This window comes from Porites lutea, chromosome 8 (genome assembly GCF_958299795.1).
Source record: "Porites lutea chromosome 8, jaPorLute2.1, whole genome shotgun sequence".
Classification (NCBI taxonomy): Eukaryota; Metazoa; Cnidaria; class Anthozoa; order Scleractinia; family Poritidae; genus Porites; species Porites lutea.
Window position 1 is genome coordinate 11024861 of NC_133208.1, and position 18602 is coordinate 11043462.

General features: G+C 39.1%; 1 protein-coding gene across 2 annotated transcripts; it reads right to left on the minus strand.

The window, feature by feature from the left end:
• Positions 1-259: 259 nt before the first annotated feature.
• Positions 260-12843, minus strand: LOC140946376 (vitamin K-dependent gamma-carboxylase-like). 2 transcript variants are annotated; one of them, XM_073395481.1, is made up of 7 exons: positions 12518-12843; positions 12064-12142; positions 10807-11382; positions 9837-9968; positions 8505-8913; positions 6723-6908; positions 260-1064 (listed from the first exon to the last, which is right to left on the minus strand). In XM_073395481.1, exons 1-7 carry the CDS (start codon positions 12826-12828, stop codon positions 733-735), a joined length of 2025 nt encoding a protein of 674 aa, XP_073251582.1. In that variant the 5' UTR covers positions 12829-12843; the 3' UTR covers positions 260-732. The 2 variants fall into 2 exon arrangements, with proteins under 2 accessions (XP_073251582.1, XP_073251581.1); XM_073395480.1 differs by lacking the exon at positions 260-1064 and adding an exon at positions 3773-5589.
• Between the last annotated feature and the right edge of the window lie 5759 nt (positions 12844-18602).

The window sequence follows — 18602 nt, forward strand, 5'->3', positions numbered from 1 at the left end:
CACAATCTTGGACAGAATAAAATCGAACACCAAACCCCCATCCCCCCAAATCAACGATGAATCCGCGTAAAAGCCAAAACGCGCCATTTTCCCATCCTTGATTTCTATCTATTTTGTCCAAGATTGCAGATTGGACTCACGCGCATATAGATGCCCAATTGCTGAAAAACTGTTAACATAGGGTTCCGTATTTGATGCAAACAAAACTGAACCATCGATTCGATTATTATTATTAGTAGTAGTATTATTATTGGTTTTTTCAGCAAAAACTATTGGAAAAAAGGCTAATTCATTGCCAAAATATCTGGTCCGGCCATGGTCCAGCCGGCCAGTTCTAACTTTTGGAAAGCGCCCTAAGAAGCAGGCCACTTTTGTGTAATGCGCGATCATGTCAACAAGGAAGACTGGTTTCTATGGTACTCGCAAACAGAATACAAGGGTCAACTGGAATCAGTGCAGTTAAGTTATAAAGTGCGCTTATTTAAAGGGGCCCTGTCACGGTGATCTACTTTTTTTTTGTTGACAAACCCAATCATGCGTCTTTATTCGCTATGGAACTTGAGATGTTACTTTTGAGCTGTTATTTTAATGTTTCACTTAGTTTGGTGGAGGTTCCCACAAATTTGAATTGTGATAAATCTCGTGACACAGCTCCTTTAAATAAAAACAACACTTGAAATAGGACTCTAAACTATGTTAGTTATTCGACTAAGTGCATGATTAGAAATCTTTTCAAAGTTCTTGTTTGTGATGATCGCTTTCCTGGCCAGTGGCTTTGTCACGTGCTTCATCAGCCACGTGACCTGTGTCGTCAGCACTAGATAAGGTGTTTCCATCATCTGTTTTCTTATCTGCTTCGTCCCCAGTCTCTGCGGCGGTGGAATCATCCTCTTCGTCCTCCATCGGTTCTTCAATCCCGAGAGTCAAATGGGTCAGAGCGTAGTATGTGTTCACAAAACTTTGTCTGAATATGAAGTATTTTTCGGCCGGAAACGCTTTAAGTAACTCCAAACGGGTTGTGTTTTCCTTTAACAATTTCTGTTCCTGTCTCTGCGGAATTGTTTCTGTGGATTAAATAAGACAAATAATTATTCAAAAAAGGAAGATGTTCATACGGAAAACTTCTACTGATATGTTTGGAGATCTCAAATCCCTCTCAGCTGATGTTATGGGCGACTCGGTGCTAATCTCGTACCCAGACCTCTCTTTGGCTACGCCAACAAGACATCTGGGAACAAGATTACCTTGGTTCAAAGCTCAGACAAGATTGAACTGGTTGGATCTAGTTTTTTAATATATAGATTTAGCCACGGCTAAAAGCGAAGCTCCTATATATTAACTCGAATTTATAATTTAAATCAAACAATAAACTTATTTTCCACAATTCAGTTAACTTTAGAGCACATTCATGTGACTTTTGAGGGAAAGGTTAAGGGATTTTAGAGAAAAGTAATTTGCCAACAGTCCAAGCTAAGAGTGAACTTAATCTTACATCGAGTTGATAGCCTTATATGTACACCCAAAAAATAGCAATCATCTTCGATCACATTTAAGAGCGCGGGCTCTTGATCACAGTAGATTAGGCCTGGAAAACAAATTCTTGGAAAACAAATCAGGCCGAATTCGTTCGACCAGTTTACTTTACAAAATCTTGCCAACAAGTCTGGGGACGTGTAACCCAACCTTTTATACTTTTTATACATCACATCTGAGGTGAAACAGTAACAAGAGGCGCTGTTTTTATCATACAGACCTCGAACAGAATGCAGTATTTCACAAGTTTGCAATACAAATTGCACTCACTCAATATTCATGACGATCGAAGCACGTGTGGGTTTTAGCGAAACCGTTAAAAAAATTACCAAAATCACCTATACGGCTAGCCGGTTCTCACTTTTGACAAGTGCCAAAATCGACTGTTTAAGAGTTATACGCTTCAACATAATAAAGAATTTATTATGTTTATTTTTTATTTAATGGTTTTATAACGATGTGTAATCGTCAAAAGCGTTTGATACGTGCGGCATTTTGAGTACTCCAGCATGCAAGCGATGTTCATGAGCGACGGAAAACAAACGGCACAGCGATAAAAATTGCAAAAGAGACTACTAACGATCAATAAAAGGAAAATAATTCGGTGAAACATATACAGAGACAACAATTTTCATTCACGAAGACAAGCATTAAAGTGTCTCTGAAAATCCTTGTTTATGTTTTTCATTCGGTAAGCCGGCTGCCCGGTGTTTGCTTTTTCAAAGATGAACTCGAGGCAAGAAAATCGCTCAAAGCTTTCTTTTACAGCCACAATTATAACTAAATATTCTTTTGAACGTTTTCTTTCTATTTGCGGTGAGAAAATGTCTAAAGGCTTTTTAAAGTTCTATAAGCTTATAATCAAACCTAATACTCGGTCAGATCATTGTCTCAAATCTTACAATTAAAAACGTGCATAAACTAAATAGCCGCATAAACTACGCTCGACTTCATTAAATTAGATTTAAAAAACAAACGTCAAATACAATAATTTCTCAGGCTTACCATTCGAGATGCACTGAAAACTATCAAGTAAGGCCAGAATCGCTTCAGACTTTTCAACCCTCTTACGCATCAAGCAAGGTGAAACGAAAACGATGCCATCCGAAATCGGATTTCCGACTTTGACAAGCGACGTATTTTTCAACCAAAACCCCAGTAAACAAACTAGCCATTAATAACAGAAGACTCTTGATAGCAGCTGAATTTCATTTTGTACATTCAGTGGAAAAAGACAGTTAAAAACATCACAAGTTGACAGAAAACTCTGTCAACTTCAGCAAAGTAAACAAGTTTCAAGATGCTGCATAAATTTTCCGCATGAACTCACCTGTCAAATTTTGACCAATCAGAGCATAACAATTGGACGTAGAGCGTGACCAACGCGTGACCTTGGTGAGAAAAGTCAAAAGCAACTGGCATGTCTTCCCTGCCTGTAAAAACTGGCTGAATTTTAGCTTCCGAGGTCAGTTTGAAATCAACATTTTAATTGTGCGGCACGTACAAAACACAACATATTTCATATGAATTAAAAAAAAATAAACTTGAGCCTGCGATCATTTGAAAACTAGTAACTTGTCAGCGGATAACTTCAAAAAGATATTCGACCTCCATGGGTCGACACCTGAGCCCACGATACGGTCAGGTGATACTGGTCAGCGGATACTCTGTTTTGACAGCTGTCAATTGATCACAGCACTGATGTGCAATATATGTGTGCAATATCAGTCTTCCTGTGCTCCCAAACTGGCTAGAATTTGTGAGGATTAAACACTGGTTTCCCTGTGGTGCGGACGGACGGGCGGGCTGAGGGCGGTGTACGGTCACGTGATTACCAAATTTTCTGGGATGGGTAGATTTACTTACCCATGGTGCTCCGCAGGCGCGCTTCGCGCGCCAGAGCTCCGCTATAATTTAGTATACTTTGAAAGTTAACTTAGTAGAAACGAGCGAAACTGAAAGAAAACACAGACAACCAACAGATTTTTCTGTTTTATTATTAGTAATGGTAACAGGACTGAGTGGAGTCCAATTCGGTCTGTAATCATACGAGTGATTAACAAAATCGGACGACTGCGTAGCGGGAGTCCGATTTGTTTAATCACGAGTATGATTACAGACTGAATTGAACGACACGAAGTTCTGTTACCAATTAATCATAACTTTAGCAAAATTTGTGATACAATAGGCTATTTTTTAAACCAAAACACAAGAAATTCGAAATTTTATTTTGCAGACCAGTGTTCAGGCTGTGGAATTAAATTTACTACCTTAATTGAGAGGCGTCACCATTGCAGAGATTGTGGGAAGGTTTTCTGTGCAAGGTATTACGTGTTCTTTCCTGTTAGCTCTCGTTGCACATGCTCTCAAGCTAAAAGTATTGCACTATCATTTCGAGTGTGTGACCAGTATTTGAATTTAAATAGTTCGCATTATTAAGTATCATTATGAAGGATAGAGTAATTCATTGCGCATGATTTCGATATCAAAACCAGTAAGGTTTGTATTTAAGCAAAATTTACCCCAACCTCACATTCACTCAAGAAGACTGTGTATGAAGCACGTGTAAAATGGTCAAACTACAATTTGTGGGTACCACACGTATTGGACATCGAGAAAAGGTTCTGTCACCAAACTAGACTTGTTAAAACGATCGAGTTTCCTACCAAAAGCGTTTCACTGGACGTTTAATTCAAATTGATTTTGCCCTCGGTAAAGTACGGTTTAAGTTAGTGGAGCGCAGATTGCATTACAAACATGCTATGCAGTGATTATATTGCACAGAGCGATAAGAATGGTCTTCAGTGGTGTCAAGCTGCGTCTTGTCACGCCTAAATATGATCGCCGGCCTACTTTCTTCTGATATCACAAGTTGGATGGTTTTAAACCGTTTTACAGAGCATACATATAATGATGGATTGTTATCCAAGGGTATTTACACTCCACTTTGTAACAGTTATTCTTTATGGGGAAAAGATTGTTTACTAGTACCCACAATCTTGGACAGAATAAAATCGAACACCAAACCCCCATCCCCCCAAATCAACGATGAATCCGCGTAAAAGCCAAAACGCGCCATTTTCCCATCCTTGATTTCTATCTATTTTGTCCAAGATTGCAGATTGGACTCACGCGCATATAGATGCCCAATTGCTGAAAAACTGTTAGCATAGGGTTCCGTATTTGATGCAAACAAAACTGAACCATCGATTCGATTATTATTATTAGTAGTAGTATTATTATTGGTTTTTTCAGCAAAAACTATTGGAAAAAAGGCTAATTCATTGCCAAAATATCTGGTCCGGCCATGGTCCAGCCGGCCAGTTCTAACTTTTGGAAAGCGCCCTAAGAAGCAGGCCACTTTTGTGTAATGCGCGATCATGTCAACAAGGAAGACTGGTTTCTATGGTACTCGCAAACAGAATACAAGGGTCAACTGGAATCAGTGCAGTTAAGTTATAAAGTGCGCTTATTTAAAGGGGCCCTGTCACGGTGATCTACTTTTTTTTTGTTGACAAACCCAATCATGCGTCTTTATTCGCTATGGAACTTGAGATGTTACTTTTGAGCTGTTATTTTAATGTTTCACTTAGTTTGGTGGAGGTTCCCACAAATTTGAATTGTGATAAATCTCGTGACACAGCTCCTTTAAATAAAAACAACACTTGAAATAGGACTCTAAACTATGTTAGTTATTCGACTAAGTGCATGATTAGAAATCTTTTCAAAGTTCTTGTTTGTGATGATCGCTTTCCTGGCCAGTGGCTTTGTCACGTGTTTCATCAGCCACGTGACCTGTGTCGTCAGCACTAGATAAGGTGTTTCCATCATCTGTTTTCTTATCTGCTTCGTCCCCAGTCTCTGCGGCAGTGGAATCATCCTCTTCGTCCTCCATCGGTTCTTCAATCCCGAGAGTCAAATGGGTCAGAGCGTAGTATGTGTTCACAAAACTTTGTCTGAATATGAAGTATTTTTCGGCCGGAAACGCTTTAAGTAACTCCAAACGGGTTGTGTTTTCCTTTAACAATTTCTGTTCCTGTCTCTGCGGATTTGTTTCTTTGGATTAAATAAGACAAATAATTATTCAAAAAGGAAGATGTTCATACGGGAAACTTCTACTGATATGTTTGGAGATCTCAAATCCCTCTCAGCTGATGTTATGGGCGACTCGGTGCTAATCTCGTACCCAGACCTCTCTTTGGCTACGCCAACAAGACATCTGGGAACAAGATTACCTTGGTTCAAAGCTCAGACAAGATTGAACTGGTTGGATCTAGTTTTTTATAATTTAGTATACTTTGAAAGTTAACTTATTAGAAACGAGCGAAACTGAAAGAAAACACAGACAACCAACAGATTTTTCTGTTTTATTATTAGTAATGGTAACAGGACTGAGTGGAGTCCAATTCGGTCTGTAATCATACGAGTGATTAACAAAATCGGACGACCGCGTAGCGGGAGTCCGATTTGTTTAATCACGAGTATGATTACAGACTGAATTGGACGACACGAAGTTCTGTTACCAATTAATCATAACTTTAGCAAAATTTGTGATACAATAGGCTATTTTTTAAACCAAAACACAAGAAATTCGAAATTTTATTTTGCTAGCAGTGAAAAAAAAAAGCCATTTAAGCGCGCGCGTGATGGCGGGTACTGTCCAGGCATGACGCGTACTGTCCTATTAAACTGTACAATTAAGGCTGAAATCAGGGCAGTTGAGAGCCAATCAGATTTGACAATTTTGTTATAGTTATGATTATTATTATGATTATTTTTTTTTTCTCTACAAACAATTGCATCTACCTGCTAAAAAAATCCTGAAATTTTAAGATGGGGTCGTACGGCTAGGTTTTCAAGATCTCGTTTCTAGTCTCCTTTCTGGGTGCTCGGTCACTATATTTCGCGTTAAACAACGCAATAATTTTTTTAGAAGGAAAAATGATATTTCACATCATTTGCAGAGACTAACAGCTCAGTAGAGGCCATCAGTTCCTTAAAATGGTTCAGTTTTAAAATGTCGATATTTTTCATCTGAAAACAGTAGTAAGCCACCTTCGAAACTCTCTTTGTCGTAGTCGTCCTCGTCTTAGAATCTGAAGGTCTCCATTATCTACTGCATAGAACCATGCTTTCTCAGTATCGTCCCTCTCATGACTACTTCAACTGAATAAACACATTTAGCATACCTGGGTAAAGAGTCCAGTTTCTAATGGTCTCGTTGTTCCACGCGTTCACATCCATGTAAATGTACATCCAACATGATGGCGTATCAGACACAGTGTATACCAAGTGAGTGTCATTTGATGGCACAGTGATTTCCTCACCAACGTTTACAGTGTGGTTTGTATTGTTAAACTCCACCTTAACTTGCCCTAAGAAAATGAATAAACGCGCTTCATCAGCAGCGATCACCGTGATGTTTAACCTCAGAAGAGCGAGAAAGTTGAAAATAGATTAATATTAAACAATTATTCGCCGAAGTGGAGGTGGCTTGTGATGGATAATAGCGAGTTTACGCAACGACGACGGCTAGGAAAACGTCATTTAAAAAGTGAATTTGCGCTGCCTCAAACTTAATCGCGCTTATTCCATCTCGTTCAGTTCGTCAAATGTTGGCAAATTTTTTGGAGATGAACTCTAAAGGACTGCATCAAAGTTCAGGTAAAGAAAAAGAAAGTTGTTGTCTTTTGTTCCCGTCCTCGACAAAACGTGAAATTAGGCAGTTCCACGTTGTAGTCGTGCAACGACGGCAGAGAAATGTACGTGCAAAGGTGTTGTTTTGCTTGTCTAAAAATATTGCTTTTTAGCCGTTCTCGTTGCTGTCGCCGTCGTCGTTGCGTAAACTCCCTATTTTACCAAGCCGCGAAGCAGCGACGTAAATATCCACCACAATCCACCGACACTGAGGTGAATAATTGTTTTAGTATATACTAAAACAGTGAGACAATTGAGCACAAAAATGATGATTTTTCAGCCACGTTCCCAGTCGTCCTCGGCGATTTCGGATGTGACGTCACCTGTCAAGCTTGTCGGGAAAATTCGCCTAAATTCCAAGCCTCCTCTGGTCACTCGGATGGCGCGAACAGGCCTGGGTACGAGGCTGATGATTTTTAACTCATTTACTGTTGCCAACGCGCATTTTCTTGCCGACAAATAAAACTTTTGAAGGCATTTGTTTAGCTTTTGCGAGGAAATTTCTTCAAAAGGAGTTGTGAATTCCTTTTGTATTTAAAACCATTCTATGCAAAAACTATTAAATCTAGTTTTAAGCTTATTTGTGAACATGTCAGCTAAATAAAGTATCGCAAGACATAATTTGCATTTGTAAACAACAAACTTTTTACCGGTTTCATCGATAAATTCCACTCAAACAGACAAAGCTTTACCTGTTAAGACTTCTAAACCGAATTTCGTCACATTCTTCGTGTATTTCGAGAACAGCTTGTTTGATTATTTGTGAAATTTCTTTGTTTGTTACGGCAGCAAACCACGGGAGGCCATTTTGCTCGTAACGGACGGACGGTCATGTGACTACCAAAATTTCTCGGATGGATAGATAACCAAATTTTCTTAGAGCCCCAACTCCGCTATAACTTCTTTTTTGGGGGAAAGTTACCAAAGAGTATTGCTCAACATTTTAGCTCCGCGATTGGTCAATTGTTTTCGCACGACATCGCATTACTTTTCCTTCGACACACAACCTGACTTCATTTGGAGAAACAGAGCAGTTTTCAGTTGTTCATCGAAAACATTCATCAAGCTATTGTATCAATTGAAGGATTTAATGACGCCGAAACTAGTTGTAGAATTGCACACATTTTAGTCATCAGTCCTAGTGATGAACAGTTACCACATTGAAATATTTCCAGCAACAACAATTATTTTTACTCTGCCCCCTTCGAACAACATTGCTAAACTTTGTGGTAGTAGCCAAACATATCATTTCCCAAAAAGCATTAAACTCCTACCATGTAACAAAGTCAACGACGTGTTAAGGTCTTCAGGCACAAAATTTTCCAAGAAAAGTCCAGGAAAATCAGAAACAAACGTTATGTCGCTAAAATTTGACTTCTCTTTCAGCTCCTTTTTTATCTGAGTCAACTTTTCGCGCCATGGTGAAAGCTCTGTAAGTAATGGCAGCATCCAAGGGGTGTGTTTCCATGGCGACCATGGAGCCTTCACGATGTCTACGGTGGGATCGACCATACGCTGTTTAAAACGTTTGTTCATTGATCGCCACACCTCCAGGTAGATCGCTGGCTCAGTGATATTGAGTTCTTTGAAGGCTTTAAGCTTTTCAGTCATACAGTTTACATACTGTTTGATCATGTCTGGATGACAGTTCCAGCGTTTCATCCTTCCTTCTCTTAGCCACGCCTTAAAACAAATAATAAGCAAATGGATTTAATTGTAAAAATTGCACAAAGAATCGAAACTTTACCAGAGCTCTTGATTGAAATCCGCCAAATGGGTTGTCCCCTTTTTAGAGGCTGCTGATACAGTCCTCCATCTCAGTTGAGTGTCGACCACCTCAGTCGGTTGTGCCTATTCCAAGTCCCAGAGAGCTGGCATTACGCTCTAATTTAAGTTTCGATTTTTTTGGGGCACACTTTCTAATACAAAAGCAATGCTATGCCATAACTCTTGTCCTACACTATGGTAGTGTGGTTTTAATTGAAGCTATGTGTTATTTGTGCGCATAACTTGCCATAGGGCTGTGTACCCCGTCATGTGTTGAGTGGACAACAGTATGCATTTCTTTATTATGCCATTTTGTTCCATTTTGTTGTTTACTTAGCTTGTGTGACTTTTCATGTGAACTTTAAAAACCAGAATGCTGATGTTAAATATAAATTAAGTAATAACCAAAGATGACGGAGTGCGGGTAACAATGATCGAAAGCCAAAACGCTTTGCTCCGGCGCTGTGCTTTGCGTAGGTTTCACATGAAAGATGGTCATAACACGCGCGATCAGATAACGAGTGAGTGAAGGTGCAAACGCGCTTGATCAAAGCGCGTTCTGTGCATTCCAAACATTCTTATTAGAAGTCCAAACGAATGCTGGCCACATACATGCGACCCATGCGTAATCACAACCTAGAGATTAGGATTGCGGGCTCCTCTTGTCGCCCGCAATGACACGTTGCAACGCTGTTTAACTACTAATGACCAACAATTGTTCAGGAAACAAAATGTTGAATGTAACGTTTGGTCATTGAAAAGCCTACTAATCGGCTAACATTTGTTGAGCAAGTGTTAGACGATACTGAAACGTGGATCATGTAACTTAATTGACGTACCTCGGGCCTTATAAAAGTGACCTCTCCTGACACCTGGTCCACTACTTTAACCCTAACATGCTGAGTACTCCATGAATGCACCATCATGTCCCAGGAGTAGCCATACAGACCTTGAGTCCACGAATTATATCCCTACAACAGAAAAGATAATAAGCTGATTGACAATTATGCTTTTAATATCAGTTTCACCTCACATGACTCGGAAAAGACGAAATTCAAGTTCGTCCGATAGGAGTTGAACCTAACGTTTGAACAACAGGGGACAAAAGGTCATGGATAGCGCCATCTACCGGATAAATCCTTTTAGTAAAATCCACCTAATGGTCTATTATCAATGCTGCCTTCTGATTGGTGGAGCTACTACTAAGCTATATGTTATAGCTCACTAGTAGCGAAAAGCGCCGGCTTTAAAAACCAGAACAATGGTGGCTGAATCGCGTTTTGCTAGCTATAGTTGTTTTGTGTCGATATTTTTGACCAACTAGTTGGATTTTACTAAAACAATTATTCCTCTCGTCCTCGTGTCCTCTGAGTCAATAGCCCATGAGGCCTATTGACTCAGAGGCCATTCGGGCTCGAGGAATAATTGTTAATTCCAGTGGATAAGTATTAGGAAAACCAATTGTGTTATTCACTGGTTAGAGATTTATTCAGTGGATAACGTTATCCACCTTTCGAACAACTGGGGCCTGGTTACTAGTCCTAATGCTCTATCACTAAGCTACGGGAGACTCGTGGAAGCAAAAATTACTAAGCTGGGTTCATGTCACAAACATCCTGCATAATGTTAGCATTAGATTTCACGTGGAGGGGCGTCATTTACACAACGAAATCCTTCTACTCGGGAAAAGTTTTCTACATATGAACGGGACCTTAGGGTTACTTTTGATGGAGAAACAGTCTATAGAAATATACTAGTGTTATCAGAGTAAACTTAAGATGCTATGACTGAAATAAAGGAGAAAATTACCTTAGTTATGAAGTGTGAATATGGAAGGAAGAGCTGTATTCCTATGTAAGTTAGTACAATTAACACAAGAGCTTTGTGTTTTGTTCCAGGGGTTTGATTTTTCTCTGCTGTTTTCTCTCTATCAAGCTGCTGTTTATCTTCACTCACGGTGGATACTGGATATACACAGTGTGTACTAGTTTGGGGATCATCCAGCGATGGTAGAATCCTAGCCATGAAGTTAGGTAGACAGGATAAAACCTTCTTTGGCCAGTTGTAAGCGCAAAACAGAGGCATGGTAGCCATCATGGCGTATGGAAACATACCAATCTCAAAAATCTGTGAATTCATACCATGAAACATAGCACCAAAAAATATTCCAATAGGACGGGTCTTGTCGAAAGCAAGAAGAAAACCCTCTGAGAGATCGAATGCTAATCCGCCAATATGAACTAGAAACAAGTCAATTTTTTCGTCAGAAAGAAACAAACGAAAGGGATCAAAGACCCATTCGCGAGAAAGGCCAGTCATGGAATAGCCTGCCATCCAGTCCATATCGATCTTCTTAATGCCAGCATAGAAATATACAAGGAAAATCTGAGATAGGAAAAAAAAAGGAACAATTTCAAAAGACGAACTGGGCGCAAAGCATAAGGACAAGTTCAGTCTCTGATTTTCCTCAGAGTAAAATGGATTTTTTTTCTTTAAGACAAGCAAGCGACACTTTTGCGGGGAAGAGATAGGTTGCAATACAGGTATTATTATTTCGCATTTTTCAGACGAGTGAAGGCAAGCTCGAGGCGACCGAGGAAAGCGAGACACGCGCGACGGTGGAACGCGCAGAAAAAATAAACCCTTGAATAATGACAACGGCCCGAAAGTCATCAGGGAAAATGAAACTTGTTAAAAAAGATTTAAGACTTTTCACATTCACTATTTTTCCACCAGCAAATAATTTATCATTAATTAACTTGCTAATCAAACAGTTAGTACAGTTGTGGTGGTCCGTTAGTGGTCCGGTCTATGTCACAAAGCCCACTTACATTCTTTGCAGCAGATGACCACTGCCCAGTGATATAATGAAGATCTCGGTAACTTGCTGCGGGAATTCGCTTTACTTTTGATTTAACAGCCCAGAAATCCCAAACATTCAAGAGAAAAAAGCCTGTGGGTAGCAACCGACTATTTTATATACAAATATTTTTTAACTAACAACACAGAGCTTCAACTTGTTTGCTAAGAGGTATTTGTATCTGTAGAATATACCAAAAAAAATACCTGAAAACGCAGCAAAACATAGTTCCATTTTGGTACATGAGCATTCTTTATTTCTGGATTGAAAAGTCCATCTAGAGACCTTGGAATGAAACGAAAATAAACCTTATTACTCATTATTACAGCATGTAAGAATCTTCATTTTTTATGGCTTATCTTTTAGAAATCATAAATCAGCTGGTTGTGTGGCGCACTGATCTGAATAAAAGGGTCAGTGCTTGAAGTCTAATAGTAATAAAACTCAAGGCTTTAACCAAGACTACCTGGGGGTAGTTCTCATGGTAACGAGGGAAACTCCTGTTCCCCCCCCCCCCCAACCCCCATCCGAACTTGACTTTTAAATAGGGGCATCATAGTGATTATTCTGGTGTGTGACGAAATTTTCTTGACTTTCTTGTGAATCGTTTTTTTTGCTAAAATTGTGATAATGGAGATAGGGAATAAGTATCTCATTTACCAGTAACGATTGGCATCACTCAGAAGAAGCATAAAAGATGTCAGTCCGTAGAGATAAGAATGGTTATTCCATCGACACTTCTCCAACAGAAAAATATACCAGTATGTTATCATGAATGAAAAGCAGCTCAGGCGAAACATGAATCCAAGAAAAATTCCACAAACTCCTAGGAACATTATCAGATAAACAACATGCATCCAGTCTACAGGCAGTGGCTGAATGAAATTGAACAATGGAAAATGGCAGGTATCATCACCAAAATGTTTATGAATGGACAGCAAACTGCGCTCTTGAGGAATGTCGAGAATCATGAGTAGACCTGCAAGATAAAAATTACAGTGATAATTAACAATAATTTACTCCATGAGTGTGTGTTGGATATGAGATGGTAGTAGCCAATGAGGCGCGTAGCGTCAAGTTGGCTATAATCATCTCATACCCAACAAGCGCGAGTGGAATATAATACCGTAAAATTCCGAAAATAAGCCCTGGGGCTTATATTTTTCAAACGCCCTTTTTGAGAGGCTTATTTTTAGAGGGGCTTGTGTACGCAGGGAAATCGATTGAACTAGCTTGTAGTGGGAAGGAGATTTACCATTTTTTGCTTTGTTTTACTTTGTATTCGAGGGCAAATTCCAATTACAAGCCCCCGCGGGGCTTATATTCCTTCGGGCGATTTAACGGAGGGTTTTTTTGCATTACGATTTTGGGGGGTTTATATTTGGAGGGGCTCATACATGGAGGGGCTTATTTTCGGAATTTTACGCTACTTTATTTGTAAAAACAACTGATTTTTAGTTTGTTTTTAATTATAAGCAGATGCATACAGTTACCAATATTTGGAGAGCATGGTATAATGGCTTATCTACCATGATGGCTACACCAATCATTATCCAATTATTTAGTTTTTAATACCGGTAATTCCTCATACACTAAACAGTGACTTCTAATCTATTCTAAGGATGGTAGCACTGTTCAGGGGCACCCTACGAGAATAATTAAAACCACTTAAACATAGCATTGTTGAACGTATTTTAGTATTTACATGGTAGATATAGGCATATTTTTATCCCCCCAAAATTTTTCGTCTGTTCGGATTTACTAGCTGAAAGTCTAGTGATCCGAAAATTATCAAAACTTACCTTTTCGAAAATTTCAACCGGAAAAATGGCTCCCGAAAATTCAATGTAACCTTTTTAGGGTAAAAATCTGTTAAAAATGGGCAATTATACCATTTTTTAGATGTTCACAAAGCCTGGGAGAGGCAAGCAAGCAAGAAATTTTACAACAAATGTTCCGAAAATGCTAGACCTCAAATCGTCTTCTGAACAGATATTTTCCAAAAATTGACGTTGGGTGCCCCTGACTGTTGAGGTGAAGTAGATTATGGTCACCTGAACCAAAGTGTTAACTCTACTGAGGTACAACAGCAAACATTAATCACAAGTCATACAGTTTATGCACCTATCAATGTAAACCCGGTGGGGGGGTGGGGGAGTGCGGGCAAGGGGTGGGGATTTGACAAATTTTAAAATTTTTCGATCAAATTCCCCAGGGTGGGAAACGAAAGGTCAATCAAAAGTGTCAAAAAAGCCCCCACCCCAGGGGAAAAAATCTAAACAAACACTGCTATAATACTATATAAAACGAATAAAAGAACATTTCAAACACGTTGTTACTACTTTTATTTACGGTTAACGGAAGCTCCATTAAATTACTCGCTGTAATTAAGTATTTTCTCTCTCCACTAGCATATCTTATTTTGAACAACAAAATCATTCCAGGAAGATTGACCGTGCTATATAATATTAACTAGGGTATCTAAGAGACAGTAATGCTGCGGCACATTCTGTTGACACTGGCATTAGTTAGGCAGCGAGACTTAAAAGAATCGAAAATGACATTGAATGTCCTATTTACATGTTGGAACGTACTAGAATAATTACTATCAGTCTATAGAAAGAACTCGTGGGAACGTTGTTTAGAAAATGATCAAGTAGTTACAACTCTGGTTTTCCCACAGTAAATTGTAGGAAAAAATAGAAATTCAGATTGTTTATCCATATATTTAATATATGGTGCACGATATTTTCTCTGGAAACACAATACTTTTCCTGCTGTTTGTTGCACTTTATTAAGTAACAGTTATTTAGCTATATATTTATAGAAAACAACAACACAAAAAACGGAAAAAAAAAGAAAGAAGGAATAAAGAATTCGGTGGGACTCGAACCCTGCACCTTCGGCTCGACGCGACTACACCTAACCACTGCACCACAGAGGCTGATTACGTAATCTTCAGGAAAAGTCTTTCATTTTATTCCTTTTCTATGAAACTTGCGCCGGCAAGATGATCGCCAGCCGCATTAACCGAGCTATTAACAGTGAAAAAACAATGTAAACGCATATTCCATGGCAATGAATGAAAGAAAAAACATAATTATGCTTTTCAAAACGCCGATACACGTCCTCGTCTGCAAAGTAGGACACAAAACATATGTTTTGTTATCTCGATTTCCGCTGTTATTTTGAAGCGAGTGGTCAAAATCACATCCACTTTCGGCTCAAACAGTTTCTTAAGAATAGCACTGCGCCCATGACATTTTCTCACTTTCACATCACCTTCTAGCAAGCTGGAATTTGTATATCCCCCCGTGTTGCGGAGTCGAAGAACAAATGCTCATCTTCTGGACACCTGGACGGGTCAAAGGCTCTTGAATTGAAATCCAATCCCCAAGTTAACCATCGTACTCATCTGAAAGACTGCTCCGAGTCTTAAAATTTGGTAAGACCTCTAACCGTGCTGTAGAAAATTTGCCACAAAGAAAACTCTAAGTCTGAGCCGGCGAACGATGCACTCTCTCACCCACCGAACTTCCCTGTGTTTTTATTTGAGTTGTTCGTGGCGCAATGCACTCTGGTTAAATGCGATGCATTGTGGTAAAAAGTGTGGTTAAATGCAATGCATTGTGGTAAAAAGTGATGAATTCGAGAATTCGTCGCCCCTTATATATTTCCTTTAATTCCTGATTATGTTGCTGCTCGCTCCCTTCGGTCGCTCCGCGGCAATAAAACGTAAAATGCTTTATAACATCTGCTCAACATGTCGGAACAGGTCGGATCAGTGACCCATAAAAAATCCTCTGACTTTCATGGTGGAATTCGATTTCAATCGAGTTTTACAATCAGATGGGAACTTGAAGATAAAAACTTCCTCAAAATAGACATTATCTGTTTAGATGACAGTTTAAAGTATCGGATTATAGCGATTAAAACAAATGAAAACTTCATACCTTTCTCCAACAACGTGACTTTCAGGAAGCCTCGAGGGACGGACTTGGTAACTGCTTCTGAATTGATACCAGGCTTCTGTCGGTCAAAGTCAAATGTCCCGACCCCGGGGTCGCTTCACACGATCAAAAGCCCGACAGCGGGGATAGTCCCAGGCATCAAATCCCCCCCCCCTTGCCCGCACTCCCCCCCCCCACGGGATTTACATTGATAGGTGCATTAGGTTGTTGTTATGCAGTAGAGAACAGTTTTTGCTGTTAATGTCTTTTCAAACACAATGTAAATGTTACATATTTATATCAGAGTTTTCCAAAGTGGTTATCATTATCTGATTTTGGGAGTGAAGAAAATTGTGCAGAGAGATAAGTCAGTTGCTTCAATCTAACCTCAATCTTTACTCACTCCCAAAATACAAATCAATAGTGAACTTATGCAACAGGAAAGGAGAGGAAAGACGACGGCAAACCTTGTGTGACAAGCGTGACAATAATTTTGTTTGAAAAAACCTTCTGCCAAACTTCACATTCCTTTAAACAGAAACGTTAAGTGAATTCCTGACAAAACACGCAAGTACCAGTAATAGCCCTGTCACATTTGTCACACTCAAATGTTTTGCCATCCTCTTCTTTTTGCAGTCCTGTTGCGTAAACTCACTAATAGCAACTGGACCGTACAAGTCTGCTAGTTAATAAATAACATTTTACTTTGGTAAAAATTATACGTTATTCGTCAAAACAAGCTTACCAAATAAGATTCTTATCATGGCAAGATTTGATGGATCTGTTGGTGATGTCATAAACTGGAAGAACCTGTTCAACAGACTGGACTGAGTCTTCTCTACCTTTTCTGGTGCAGTTTTCTTGTCCATTTTGTTTTTTCCTTCTGATGATAACTTGTCTGCATTAAGAAAAGTTTCATAGTTAAAGTGCAACTAGCCCCCCAAAATGTTTTTAGCAAAACAGAATCTTCTAATCATTGTCCTGGTGACTTGGGTAAAAAAAATATTGTGACAGATTAAAAAAATTATTTTGACAGATTAAATCTCCGTGTTTCTATGACTGATTAAAGTTACGTCTCTTATGACCCATTACAGAGCATTTGTGAGATCTGGGTACCATGCTGTAGAGACCATTTGCAGAGTACTCATATGCATATGGCCGGGAAGAAAAAGAAGAGAAGAAAAAAAGTGGATAAATTGTATGGAGTTGTATGCAGCCGGATACCCGTTTGCGGATTGGCAGTGTTGCTACAACTGAAAACAATGCAGGCATCAAGCATGATTCCAGCCCCTAATCCCATCTTACATTCGCATTGTTCACATGAAATAATTGATCTCCTTCCGTAGCAACATAACAAAACTTGGACCTATTCTTTGCAGTGCTCATTAATGGTTGAAAGAACCGCCAAAATTTGAAACTTTGAAAAGTTATAAAAAGTATATATAGAAAAGACACTAAAACAAAAACTTTTTCGTGCAAGTAATTTCTAGAGGGTTAGTTGCAGTTTAAAGATTCACTCATTTGTCATTTGTTGCAGTTTAATTTTTAGATTCTATTTTTCCTCTTAATCTCCATGAGGCACAGAATCCAATGAAAGAGCATGTGACTCAAGGAATATGCAGCTTTGTACTGACTGTTATATTCAATTTTCTATTAATTTTCTTTCCTCTTCCTTGTTTCTTGGTACCAAATATTACTTGTGGCTGGTTTAAACTAGCAATGACATAAACACCAGAGTAGTAAACAGAATTTTAAGCTCAGCAAGACATATGACTTCATCACTAGCAAAAATGCGAAAATGAGATTAATAATGAGTTCTAAGCATTCAAATGCTTTAAAGTGCAAATGCTGTAACTGGGGCCACAAATTTGACCAATGGGCTTACAACAAAATAACAATACATTCTGGGAGAGTAGTTGTTTTGGTAAAGGACAGATTAATACACCTTATTCACATTATTTTAGAGACTTCAAAGCCAATAACATCACAGCCCACAAACAGACCACCAATAAGAACATGACTTATAGATCCATCAATTCCAAGCATGCCTATAAGCCTCTCCACGCCCCTGAAGATTCTTAAATAAAACCCACTGAGGAGGGGAATAAATGTGTGCAAATGCCCCACCCTGGGGATAAGGGAAATAGTACGTTTCTTTTCAAGAGGTATCACAAATTCATGCAGTGCGCAAATGAACAAAACACTATTAACTTCACTAGCAAGGCTGCAGAATTGACAACAACGTTCTTAATGTAAAATAATGTAGTAACAAAAACCAACTACAATATAGAATAATATTGTTATTTGTATTTCAAGGTGTTCCGGATTTGAACAGACCCTGAAGAGGAACGTCTTGACGATGCAAAATTTTACCGTGGTGAGGAAATATTTGAAAGACAAGAATTTGCCTACGAACTGACTGAGCCTGTCACAAAGATCTTTGACACATCGCTTTCTACCGGTGAAGTCCCCATTCTGTGGAAATGTTCCAACATCATACCCATTCCGAAGGTAAAACAACCTCTATGTGAGAGCGACACCCGACCTAATTCTTTAACCCCTATTTTGTCTAAGGTCTTGGAAGATTTTGTGGTCTCTTGGATGATCGAGGATGTTGGCGAGCATATTGATAGTCGCCAATTTGGTAGTCTTAAAAGATCTTCCACCACTTACTGCCTACTCGATCTCATCCACAGCTTGATAATCCTGGTTGTTATTTGAGAGCCTGCTTCCTTGACTTTAGCAAGGCGTTTGACAGGATCGACCATACCATCGTTATTAGGAAGCTAATTGAC

Coding starts and splice junctions, on each gene's coding strand:
- LOC140946376 (XM_073395481.1), bottom strand. CDS start 12,828: ATGATTCTCGACATTCCTCAAGAGCGCAGTTTGCTGTCCATTCATAAA. Junction 9,969..10,806: donor ATTCACACTTCATAACTAAG/GTAATTTTCTCC, acceptor TTTCTGTTGTAG/GGATATAATTCGTGGACTCA. Junction 6,909..8,504: donor GTCGTTGACTTTGTTACATG/GTAGGAGTTTAA, acceptor TCATTTTCTTAG/GGCAAGTTAAGGTGGAGTTT.